The 13,747-nt window shown below is 43.5% G+C and overlaps 1 protein-coding gene across 1 annotated transcript in view; it reads right to left on the bottom strand.

Moving 5' to 3' along the window:
* The window catches only part of ATIC (5-aminoimidazole-4-carboxamide ribonucleotide formyltransferase/IMP cyclohydrolase), a 163,531-nt gene that overhangs the window by 118,865 nt on the left and 30,919 nt on the right, over window positions 1–13,747 (bottom strand). Inside the window, exons 4-5 of the mRNA XM_033947256.1 lie at window positions 12,759–12,825; window positions 5,852–5,940 (exon numbers count right to left, since the gene is read on the bottom strand). Of these exons, the coding sequence (XP_033803147.1) occupies window positions 5,852–5,940; window positions 12,759–12,825 (156 nt within the window). The remainder of the gene's footprint in view (window positions 1–5,851; window positions 5,941–12,758; window positions 12,826–13,747) is intronic.

Raw genomic sequence — 13,747 nt, forward strand, 5'->3', positions numbered from 1 at the left:
TAAAAAAGTATTTCCTTAGATTACTCCTGAGCCTGGATCTCCTCTTAACTTCATCCTATGCCCTCTCATTCCAAAGCTTCCGTTCAAATGAGAGACTCAACTCATGTGTATTTATGCCATGTAGATAGTTAAACGTCTCTATCATATCTCCCCTCTCCCGCCTTTCCTCCGACGTTTGCAGCTTGATATCTTAAAGTCTGTCCCCATACGCCTTATGACGAAGACCATACGCCATTTTAGTAGCCTTCCTCTGGACTGACTCCATCCTTTTTATATTTTTTTTGGAGGTGTGGTCTCCAGAATTGTACACAATATTCTAAATGAGTTCTCATCAGAGAGTCTTATACAGGGGCATCAATACCTCCAAGTTTCCAAGTTTATTTAAAATTTGATATACCACTTAACTGCCTAAGTGGTGTACAAAACTATAAAATTTTGGTATATCACACGTTAAGACGTAGATAAAGACAGAACATTCAAATATATGTGGAAAGGGCGGGGGTGGGTGTGTGAAATACAATTCATAATAGGATAGAGATACCTCCTTATTCCTACTGACCATACCTCTTCCTATGCACCATAGAATCCTTCTAGCTTTCGCCATCACCTTCTCAACCTGTTTAGCCACTTTAAGATCATCACATACAATCACACCCAAGTCCCACTCTTCTGTCAGGCACATGAGTTCTTCACCCCATAAACTGTACAGTTCCTTTGGGCTTTTGCAGCCCAAATGCATGACTTTGCATTTCTTAGAATTAAATTTTAGCTGCCAAATTTCAGACCATTCTTCAAGCTTCGCTAGGTCTTTCTTCATTTCATTCACACCATGCGGGGTGTCTACTCTATTGAAGATTTTGGCATCATCCGCAAAGAGGTAAATCTTATCTGACAACCCTTCAGCAATTTCGCTTATAAAAATGTTAAAAAGAACAGGCCCAAGAACAGAACCTTGAGGCACACTACTTGTAACATCCTTTCCTCAGAGCAATCTGCATCAACCACTACCCTCTGTTGTCTTCTACTCAACCAGTTTCTGACCCAGTCCATTACTTTGGGGTCCATCTTGAGGGCACTCAGTTTATTTATTGGATGTCTGTGTGGAACACTGTCAAAGGCTTTGCTAAAATCTAAATACACTACATCTAGCACACTCCCTCTATCCAATTCTCTGGTTACCCATTCAAAGAAATTTATCAGATTTGACTGACAAGACCTATCTCTAGTGAACCCATGTTGCTTCCAGTCTTGTAATGCATCGGATTCCAGAAACGTCAACATGTTCTGTTTTAAAAGTGTTTCCATTAAATTTGCTTACCACAGAAGTCAGGACTTACCGGTCTGTAATTCCCTTCTTCCTTACTTCCACTTTTGTGTAGAGGAACCACATCCGCCCTTCTCTAGTCCTCCGGTACCACTCCCGACTCTAGAGAAGCATTGAAAAGGTCAGTCGGTGAAGCCACCAGAAATTCCTTAAGATCCTTCAGCACCCTCAAATGTATACTATCCGGCCCAATCGCTTTGTCTACCTTTAATTTAGCTAGCTCCTCATGAACATAATTCTCTGAAAATCAATCAGGGTCTACCACTATTCAATCCCTATTTATGTTTGTCTTCTGCAGTCCTGCTCCTGGCACTTCAGCTATGAACACAGAACAGAAATATCTGTTAAGCAATTTAGCCTTTTCTTTATCAGCTTCTACGTATTTCTCCCCTTCACTTTTGAGTCTCACAATACCACTTTTGCACTTCTTCCTATCACTGATATATCTAAAAAATGTCTTGTCTCCATATTTTACCATATCAGATATTTTTTCTTCCATTTGTATCTTTGCTTTCCTGACTACTCGGCCAGCTTCTCTTAACTTTTCCAGATATTTTTGCCCATCTTCCTCTTTCTGCGATCTTTTGTAGTTTATTAAAGCTAACCTCTTATGCCTTACCTTCTCAGCTACTACTTTTGAGAACCAAAGTGGCCTTTTTCCCTCTTACTTTTACTTAAGTGCCTCACAAAAAAGGTCTATTGCCCTTACAATAACGCCTTTCAGTTTTGCCCACTGCATTTCTAATTCTTCCAAACATTCCCATCCAGACAACTCCTCGACGTAAGTTAGCTTTTTTCAAAGTCTAGAACCTTTACTTCTGAATGAGCCCTTTATATACCCATCTTAATATTAAACTGTATCATGCAGTGATCACTGGATGCCAGATGATCATCCAGTATGACCCCCATCACGCATGGGTTCTATTACCAACTGCTAGAACAGTTCTCCTTGTAGAGAATCCAGGATCTCCCTACTTTTAGAAGACCCCACAATAGGGATACCCCAATCAACATCCGGCATGTTAAAAGTCACCTATTAGTAAAACTTCCCCTTTTTTAGATATATTCTGAATGTCTACTATTAAATCTGTCTACATCTCTGTGATAGCCACTATATCCAACTCATCTTCATCACAGCTTCTAGATCTAGAATCTTGTTTCCCATGCTTCGAGCATTAGTATATACTGCTTTCCAGACATTGCTCTTTTCTCATCCGTGTAAAAGTATTCAGTGATTTATTTACTTGAGGGCTTATACTCATCCAGGAGCTTTGATCACCCTGCCCCAACACTTCTAGTTCAAAGCTCTCTTCAGTAGATTAGCCAGCCTGCCACCGAAGACACTTCTTCCCTTCTTTGATAGATGAACACCATCCCTGCTAAGCAACCCTTGGAAAATTACCCCATGGTCCAGGAAGCCAAAACGCTCTCAACGACACCATCCACGTAGCCACACATTCATCTCCAGGATGCGTGCTTCTCTGGTCCTTACCCTCGACAAGAAGATTGGACGAGACATCAGAAGGAAGCAGAAGCTGGCGTGAGCAGTAGGTGAAAGATGCTTCTTGCACTGATGAACATTTCAAGACGTACATGGAAGGCAAGGGGGTGTGTGGCACGGCAATGTTGGCCGCCACTGCCCTGGACACCAACCTCCCCTCACTACACCAGCATGTTATGTATTCAGATGTGAGCACTTAAGCCAGTCATACCTGGTGTGAACGCTCATGTCTCAATTCAGGTTTTCACAAAGGCAGAGTGTGGGCACTTGTTAAGCATTTACACGCACATGTGAATGACTAGAACCCAGCATTTATGCAAATACTTGTCACCTAATTTTGGGCATCTCCTGATTGAATTACCCCCACTGCCAGCAGCTATATGACAGAATGGCAATATTCATCTGCTCCATATCAATCACTATCAACATCCTCACTTTTTTGCTTTTTCGTTGGCCTGAAGTTAAACCACTTAACAATACAGATAGTGGCTAATAGTGCCATCAAATCAACAAATGAGGACAGTGATCAAACCTCTACTCAGAGTAGTGAGAAGAGGGGGCGGGGGGAGGATCGAGCAGCATACAGGCATCCCCACAGCAAATAAGCAGTGGCTACAGAGCTGTGAAATGCTGGCCACACTGGTAGAACTAGAAGAAGGAAACGCTTACCAGAACTGCAATTCGAGCCGATACTCAGCCACTCTTTTGCATAGGTTAAAGATAAGTGACACTTCTGAAAGATTTGGTAATGATTTTAGAGATTCATCACTATAGTTTTATATAAGCTGCATGCAAAATGGTGTTCGATTAGATAAATTTAAAAAAAAAAAAAAAAAAGAAAGAGGGCGAGATATTTTAGCCAATGACTGAGAAAGGTAGAGCTTTGAACTGCTAAAGCTGCTCCATTTTCTGAGGCTTTTCCTACCTCAAATAAAATCCAACTGAAGTGATATGAAATGAGTGTGAAAGGACGCTGAATTCTGAAAGCATTAGGGGCGCTGAAGAAAAATGGAATTTACAGTGGGTGGTTAATTGTTCTATCAGAAATACTGCTATCATAGACAAATTTGTGTGGAACACCCTTAGTCCACCTCAGAACAATCTAAATAGCGGCAGGGCATTCACAAGGATTTTCAAAAACAATAGTTGCTGGACAGTGCCGCTGAAAAGATGGACTTATGCACTTAAAAGGCCAATCTATAACTAGACACCTGTGGTTATGCACTGTTCTGTCCCCACATACGGGCATAAGAGTAGCAGTTAGATGCATAAGCACTATTCTATAGGGACACTTTGTAAGTGATCTAAGTGTGCAAATGCAAAGGAATATATATGTAGACAAGCAAGGGAAGGGTATGGGTGGGGCTTCTAATTATGAATGTAGCTTACAGAATACTGTTATTACACACGCCCTTGCCGCATTTAGGTATACTGGTATACGCCAGAATTCTGTATTCAATCTGGTGCCCAGATACCATTAAAGAACAGGCACTCATTGCATGTCACCCACTTATAAAATATAAAACTGCCATATTACTGTAAAATGTTTATTTTTTCTGTTTGTAATCATTTTTTAAAATAATATTTTACATTTATTGTGATCCACTTGAAATTTAAGATGGGCAGAATAAAAATCAACAAGTGATATGAAATAAACATACACGTTCCTCTGAATATTGGTCTGATAGATTTTAAATCCTTTAAACACTTTCCACAGGTATTTACATCTCACATATCATATAAAATTCTAAGGTGGAATTCAGAAAACCCAGATTTTCAATGAGTAATGAGCCAGCTTTACCATTGGATGTGCTGCAAGTTCTGTGTCTGTGCTATCTGCTGTCAGGAGCATAGTCTGCCTGCTGCCCTTAGATGGCACAAAAGAAAGGCAGAAGCCCCTCCACCACTCATTCTCTTTCCATGCCTAACTACCAATCCTCAAACCTTGCAGTCTCAAAATCCTCCAGCCAAAATCACAACACTCTATCCCCTTAAATGGAGGAACAGAAGCCCAACCTCTGTCTTTCAGTCACATCCACAAGCTTTAGATGCTGCAATCATCATTCTCGGAATGTATGTCCACAACTCACATACCAGGGTGCTGTGTGCCACTCTTTATTGTCCCAGTACCCATATAGAAGAAAAAGGGTATGAGAAGTCTGACTTCTCTTCTTTCACTCCGTGGACCTTGAAAGACTCAGGGTTTGTTTTTGGTTTTTACCTTTGTCCAAAGAAGGTTAGGATTCTGAAGTATAATCAAATAGGGTACATGTAATAATTCCATATACATAATAATTGCCCATGAGATGATGTCACTGGCATCATATATGTAAAGGGGCCTATCAACATACGAGCGGCTGCTGAAAAGTTCTCAGCCCAACCAAGAGGAGAATGATGTGGAGCCATGAAACTTACAAGTTATTCCACACTTTTCTTGACTCTTTTTCATTTCATATCATTGAAACAATAAGTTACAAGTTATTCCACGCTTTCCTTGAATTTCATGGCTCCACATTCTCTTCTTGGTTGGGCTGAGAACTTACCAACGGCCCCTCATACATTAAAACACCATTAAAGATGATGATTCCTTCTAGTGCAGTACTTTATTCAATTATGTGCGAATAGAGTTTTCAGAACAGATTTTGCTTCCAAAATCTCAGTATCACAAGACAGTGCAGGATTTAAGTAAAATTCTTCAGAAATTCCAAGGACATCTTCTCTTAATGAGAAGCAAATATCAAGGTTTGCAAGACACAAGTCAGAGGTATTCACTTCAAGTACTCAAGGGCTGCAAAAGGGTAAGGTTTTCAGGCTACCTTTAACGAATACACGAGAGAGCCGCATGCATACAATTGAGGCAGAAAGCATGTAAATCTCATAAAGGCATATCTCTTATAAGAATATTCTAAAAACCCAAGCCAACTGTGGCCCTCAAGGACCATCAATAAATAACACTAAATAACAATAAATAACTCAAAATGAGCTGACAATTTGGAAATCTGAACAAGGATCACAGCAAGACTTACCAATATCAATTTGTTCAACTGCCTCACTCAATGTTACGTTTGGCAACGCCACTGTTTTCACAAAAGGGTAAAGGTTACAAACCACAACTCTTTAAAAAGAGAGAGAAAAGGGGAACAAACAGTCATAAAAAGGACAAACCTGCTCCTTGTTTTAATCTTTCAATAAGGAGAGCACTAAATAAAACCTTGAGAAACGCTGTTGCTACTGATAAAAGTTGATACTCTACCATTATGTATTTGTTACAATAGTCTCTCTAAGCATTCCACAGCTAGCACAAATAAGTGTAATGAGACACATTAACTGTACAACACATCCTACAGCTTTTGGACATTTAAAAAACATAAAGGGAAGTACACTTAGACAAAAAAAGAAAAGGACAAGAGATGAAGACCCAATGATCCACAGATGAAACAATCCAACAATGAAAGCAAAAAGCTGTGGATACTGATGGTCTGAGATGAATTTATTGTACACTCTTACACTTAAAACGCGTCTTTTTGCGTTATTATTGCTTGTCTGCAGTGATCTTTACTACACGTTTAGACAATTAAGACTATTTTCAGTCCATTTCTTTATTTGTACAACTGAGATCCATTGGACCCCTGAGGAAGGTATGTTTGCCGAACACAGACCATGTAGGATCTGGTTGGACTATTACATTTCTATTTTTATGGTTTTGAGTGTAAGAGTGTACAATAAATTCGTCTGAGAACATCAGTATCCACAGCTTTTTGCTTTCATCGTTGGATTGTACACTTAAACAGAACCTTTAAACAATACTGGGGGAGGGAGGCACTACGTGTATTAGGATTTGTTTACTGCCTCTGAAGGAATTCACATAGACAATTGCAGTGGTAAAAAAATATTCAAACAGTACATAGAAACACGAGGGCAGATAAAGACTATATGGCCCATCTAGTCTGCCCTTCATTTATCACATTTTATATATCACCTTTTTTGCAGTGCAAGTCAAAATGATTTAAAGTAAATACATTTAAAAGGAAGTGAAAACTCTATTAAAAAAGAGGCAGTCACAAACAGTCAGGAAATATAGTTATTCTTCAGTACCACAGGATGGTCCCCTTGTGTGTCTATGATCCAGATCAGTCATTTTGAATTCCAGAGGGCTGAGGCAACTGCGGAAAAGGCTTACGGCCTCTTCTACAAAGCCGCCGCACGGCAACAGCCCTGAAGCCCTTTAAATCTCTATGGGCTTCGGGCCGTTAGTGCAGCGCAGCCGCTAGCGGGGCTTTGTAAAAAAGGCCGTTAGCTTCTTGTGGATTCTCACTTAGCTTTGGACAGATGGGGAATTACAAGCCTATTATCTGCTAGGGCAGTGTTCTTCAACCGCTGCTCCGTGGACCGGTCTGCAGAAATTTCCTGCCGGTCCACAGGGCCGGCACATGCATCGGGCCCCAGACAGTACTCTTCAGCCACCGGTCCACGGTGTGATTGGTGTGGTGTTGCCTTCAGGCCGGCTCCCTCTTCCTCAGTGCTGATGCAACAGTGCTTGGAGCCCAGAGACGTACTGGGCGCTCTGCACAAAGCCATGGGCAGAGGCTTCTACGCATGTCCTGCACCTGAACCAGAAGCCTTCTCTCCGATGTTGCAACGTCAGAGGGAAGGCTTCCAGAAGAGGTACGGGACACGCGAGGAGCCGCTGCCCACTGCTTCATGCAGAACACCCGGTACGTCTCTGGGCTCCAAGCACTGTTGCATCAGCTCTTATTCTGTAGCAACCATATGAGCGACTGCACATTCACACATAATGCTATTCGATATAACTGTTAAAGATTCTCAAGACTCCTGAGACAGGCCTGTTTGGCTGAAACATGTACATATGAAGTCATTGAGTTACTGGATGAATAAAGACATTTGAACTATCAGATAAGTTGAAGGACACTTTATTTGTACACATCATTCTGATTAGGACAATTCCACTCTGGTTTTTGTCTACATGGTTCCACAATTTTATTTTTTTTTATAATTGTTTCCGCTATTTTGCCGGGCACTGAGGTCAGGCTTACCGGTCTATAATTCTCCGTATCTCTCCTGAAACCAGTGTCCAAAAGTAGACAGGGACAAATTTTTCAAATTATGGGGAACCACAAGTACAAGGGGGCATTCGGAAAAATTGAAAGGGGTCAGGTTTAGAACAAACGCTAGGAAGTTCTTTTTCTTTTCACCCAGAGAGTGGTGGATACATGGAACGCGCTTCCGGAGGCTGTGATAGGCAGGAGCACGTTACAGGGCTTCAAAGAAGGTTTGGATAGGTTCCTAGAGGACAAAGGGATTGAGGGGTACAGATAGGAGTAGAGGTAGGTTAGAGGGATAGGAGTAAAAGGTAAGTTATAGAAATAGGCAGGGACCACTGCTCAGGCAATAGGCCTGATGAGCCGTCGCGGGAGCGGATCGCTGGGCAAGATGGACCTCTGGTCTGCCTTAGCGGAGGCAACTTCTTATGTTCTTACAGATGTCTTGGCCAGTCCAGTGCAACAAGCATTACCAGCCCTGGGTGCAACGTTATTCTCCGCAAGACTCTGCTTATCATGGACCATGGAGGGAACATATACAGAAGCCCTGCCAGTTGGCTCATATCTTCAACTGAAAAACTGGACCATTTTCTTGTTAGACGCTGATGCCATTAGATCGAATTTCAGTCGCCCCAACAACTTACAATGCTGTCAAACACCTCCTGAGACAATGCCCATTCTCCAGGATTTAGGGTCTGCCGGTTGAAAAAAAATCTGCTTGCACTTTGTCCACTTCCATTAAATGTGGCACCGAGAGAACCAATAAGTAGATCTTCACCCACTGAAACAATATTTGGGCTTCCAAGCGTAGCTGAGCACTCTTGGTGCCTCCCTGCCGAATGACATAGGTTACCGCCATTGCGTTGTCTGAGAAAACTCGTACTACCTTGTCCTGCAGTGAGCTTCTGAGCGCCTGCAATGCCAGGCGGATGACTCTCAGCTCCAACCAGTTGATTAACCACTTCCTCTGTGAGGAGAACCAATGTCCCTGCATCAGATACCTCTTTCAATGTGCTCCCCAACCCTATAGGTTGGCAGCTGTTTTCAGACTCACCCATGTGGAGATGCGAAGTGGCACTTCCCAGGATAGAGCCTGTGGCTCAAGCCACCAGTTCAGGCTGTGATGTGCTTCTGTTGTCCAAGGTAGGAGCATCTGCAACACAACTGTTTGCAGGGACCAAAGGGATAAGAGTGCATCCTGGAGAAGGTGTAAATGTGCCCTCGCCCAGGGGGCCATGTCTATAGTTGGTACCATTGATCTCAGCACCTGCAAGTAATACCAAGCTGTCTGTGTTGGCCAGTCCCAAAACTCCCCAACATGTAAGTTTTGCTCTGCGGGCTTCCGGTAGAAAAACTTTAGTATTCCTTCATGTTGAAATGAATGCCCAGGGACTGCGTTGGCTGCAGGTGGCTTTTTCAGAAGTTTATAACCATGCCCAGGCTCTGCAGAAGCTGGATCGCTCACTCCACTGCTGTCCTTCCTTTGGATTTGGACAGAACTCGTATCAGTCAATTTTCCAGATATAGATGCACTTGTATCCCCTCCTTGTGGAGGTGCGTTGTACTACAACCAACATCTTGGTGAAGGTGTGTGGCACCATGGCCAGCCCAAATGGAAGGGCTGAGAACTGGAAGTGCTGCTTCAGAACATGGAACCTCAAGAACTTCATGTGATCCGGAAAAATGGGGATATGTAGATAGGCCTCTGTCAAATCCAGAGGGGCAAGAAATTCTCCCAGCGTCACTGAGGTAATGACCTTACTGTTTCCATGTGGATGCACAGTATCTTGAGGGCAGCATTGACCAACTTCAGCCCCATATTCCCAGAGGGACTAGAGGAGGCTAAGCAAGTAGCTCCCACCCCCTTTCACATGCCATGTGCCACGTGGAACATGGACAGTCATTGGCTAGCCACCCAGTACAAATCTGGCATGAATTCTGGATATCCTGGTCTGATGAATCCTTCTATAAATGATTCTGAGCCTTATAATCTAAGATCAGGAATTCCAAAATAGCCACTTTGGTAGCAATTTTAGCACCAAAAAAGGCTTGTGGGAGCTGAATAACTTATCAAAAAACTCAAGGGGACTAGCCCCGGAGACCTTAAAAAAAAAAAAAAAAACCTTTTAGAGACCACCCTCCTGATTTTTCTCATAGGTTATTACAGCCTGTACTCACTGTGCAATGCAGGTGCTGGGAATTGCCTAGAGCAGTGTTTTTCAACCTTTTTTGGGCAAAGGCACACTTGTTTCATGAAAAAAATCACGAGGCACACCACCATTAGAAAATGTTAAAAAATTTAACTCTGTGCCTATATTGACTATATATAAAGTAATTCTCTTGAATAGGAATCAAATAAACACAAAGAAAGTATTTTATAATGCTGCCACCGCCAACAACACCGTTGGCGGCGGTGGCACTCAAGTGGCTAAAGAGCCGCAGTTTGCCGGCCTAGGGACAACACTGGAGGGTGGCCAGATGTGCACCCCCTTGGGACGTAAACCCGGGGTGGGGCAGACCGCCCCCCCCCCACCCTGGTATGCCACTATCTGTACCTCACTCCCTCCCTATGACCAAAAATTATCCTTTCTTCTATTCCCCGTGTACACAACCATCTCTTTCCCTCCCTTCCTCTCTCCAAAGTCCATGCCTTCTGTGTCCAAACACTCATTCCCTCCCCCACCTCAGCATCTCTTTCCCTCCCTTCCTCTCTCCCAAGTCCATTTCTTCTGTGTCCAAAAACGCATTCCCTCCCCCACCTCAGCATCTCTTTCCCTCCCTTCCTCTCTCCCAAGTCCATTTCTTCTGTGTCCAAAAACGTATTCCCTCCCCCACCTCAGCATCTCTTTCCCTCCCTTCCTCTCTCCCAAGTCCATGCCTTCTGTGTCCAAAAACCCATTCCCTCCCCCACCTCAGCATCTCTTTCCCTCCCTTCCTCTCTCCCAAGTTCATGCCTTGTGTCCAAAACACACTCCCTCCCCCCTTTTGTGTTCCGTGTTTGCCTCCCAGCCCATCTTTGCAACTTTCTCAGCAAAACGAAGCTCAAGCCGCGAGGCTTGTCTTCTGCTTCCTGCCTGCCCTGCCGCGCACAAATAGCCGAACGGAAGTATTCTCCGACGTCAGCGCTGACGTCGGAGGGCAGGCTTTGCTTAAGCCCTCCTCCGACGTCAGCGCTGACATCGGGGAACGCTTGCGATCGGCTATATGTTAGCTGCAGGACAGGCAGGAACAGAAGACGAGCCTCGCGGCTCGAGATGTATTGAACTCCGCGGGTCCCCCGTCCAGCTCTCTTCTGTCCACGTGGGGCGGACCGCCCCTCTCCCTAGACTGGTGGTACTGCCCTGATGGCGGCCCTGACCGTACGGCACACCAGGCAACATCTCGCGGCACACTAGTGTGCCGCGGAACAGCGGTTGAAAAACACTGGCCTAGAGTGAAACTGCAGCCAGAGAAATGGGAGGACTTCTGCCTCAGACAAGCCTGGAAAAAATGGACAGCTTGTTTCTTCGAACTGCTCCTCAGTCCTACTGGCCAGACTGAGACCTCAATCTCCCACCAGAACTCACGCACAAAGTCAGGAGGAGAAAATGCAGTCAGCATCCGATGCTGGTGAAAAACCGCCATGAGGCCCCTCAGCCTGCACTCAAGCTCTTTGCAGGCAAAACCTGGAGTGAGCCTTGCTCCCAAGGGAAAAGTCCCTGAGCTCCTGGACTGTTAGTGCAGGCTGGCCAAACAGGTGCCCTGCAAAGCAGGCTGCCTCTTGGCTGAAGATTTATGCCCTCAGAGTCTGTGTCCTTTCGCAGCCAGAGATTTCTTGTGACCGGGATCCTCTGTAGCACTGAAAAGCCTCACAACTAGATAAAAACCTGAAATTAAACGAAAAATAAACACGAGTAGAACAGACAGGCTTCTACCATCTTTCAAGTAGAGAAAAACTTAGGAGAGGTGGAGCAGAAAAATTTAAATGAGGCTCTTTACCCGGTATCTCATGATCAGAGAGGTTCACATCCACAGGTTCAAAACTGATGTTTCTATTGCACTAGAATATTCATTTGTACAAGATTGTTCTGGGAGGCATGGTATTAAGCAGATCATGACTGGTGTCTGTATTCAAATCTCAGGGGAATGCTTGGGGTCTTGAAAGTAAGATGAGGGGTTGCAAAACTAAAGATTCACTTCATACCCTTGCACCAGCCCTATCCCTGTGTTCCAACACGCCGATGGACATTTAATTAAGAACTTTTTTTAAAAAAAGTGGATACTCATGCTCAAAAACCATAGCAGCTCACTGTTGTACCAGAGGAATGAAACCCATTGACTGGATATTTCAGATTTATGAGCAATTGCCACTTACAGCTGTTATAGGCCTCCCAATGTATATTGTGGTATTGGAAGAGATCTGTCCCCCGGTGCCCACAAAGGGACAAGAAATGTTGACATTGCTGCTGCTAGCTAAAATAGTACAACGACAGGAAAATCATCTTTGTAAGTACATAAAGTCTCTTTATCCAGAAACCAAGGGTTCACATACATCTAGCTGGATAATCCAATTCACATGGAATGAAGTCTCTCCAATAGGACTGACACAGAATATTTAACTATTATTCCTAGTTTTTAAAAAAATATAAAAAATCAAGCGAGACCACCACTCAAGAGATTGTTTGCCGATTTTAATTCAAGAGCCTAGACACCCAGTGTTCTAGTGCTGAGCTGGCCTTCCCTGCCCCCTCAATTATTGTCCCAATTTGTAATAAGGTCACTATACAATATATGATAAAAACTGCTACAGACCTGCAAGATTAAAATCACCTTCTTCCTCATATACGGAAGGAGTGCACCAAGATGCCCCAAACTGTGATGTAAGCTACATTACCTCACAAAGCTGAATCCTAGTTTCTCCAAGTCTGCTTTGTCTTCAGGCTGGTCGCGAGCCAGGATCCCTAATAAGATTAACATACAAAAGTAGGCAATTTTATGAAATGCAAAGCCTTTATTTCATAATTAGCTAATTGGTGGGAAGGCACTTCTTAGTCTAAGGACATAGAAGCTGAACGGCTAGAAAAGTGTCTTGCAAACTTTTCCAAGTCATGACACGCTAAATTCAGGGCCGCGACTGGAGGGTCTCTGCGCATGCACAGATATCAACGTGATAACATCACGTGCATGTGTGACATCATCGCATCAACGCCCACACATGCGGAGGCCCTCCAGACGGAGCCCTGAGCTTGTTAACCCTGAAATTACTAAGCTGGTGGGAAGGTGTGGAGAAGAGGAGGAAAAGCACTGGCTGACTCGCCTACAGGACGTGCCTCTTGCGGCACCCCCAGAATCTCGCCGCAGCACACTACTGTGCCGTGGCAAATAGTTTGACACACTCTGGGCTAGAACAAGACTGTAATACCAATCAGCTGAGGCACTAGAGCAGTGGTTCTCAAGCCAGTCCTTGGGATATAGTCAGTCAGTCAGATTTTCAAGCTATACACAATGAATATGCATGAAATAATGAACTATAAGCTTAAAAGTTTTGCACCTTCATTTTTGTATTGAATAATCTTAACTATGTGTTTCCTTTTCAAAGAAAGTAATCTTTGATGTAGTGATGGTAAAATTAATTTCAGAAAACACTATAGCACTGAAACACTACTCAGTGCCCTGACATCCAAGATTAGAACATGCATGATCACTGGACAACAAGTCCCTGTACTACAATTTGACTTAGCTAGTGTATTTGATGTAGTAGACCATAAACAACTTCTATTGATGCTAAACTTCCTATGGATAAGCAGTAAAGTGCATACTTGGCTAGGAGGTTTCCTAATGAACAGAACATAACAGTGTAAAAATGAGTGGAGAAAGATTGGA

Source organism: Geotrypetes seraphini, chromosome 5 (genome assembly GCF_902459505.1).
Source record: "Geotrypetes seraphini chromosome 5, aGeoSer1.1, whole genome shotgun sequence".
Lineage (NCBI taxonomy): Eukaryota > Metazoa > Chordata > Amphibia > Gymnophiona > Dermophiidae > Geotrypetes > Geotrypetes seraphini.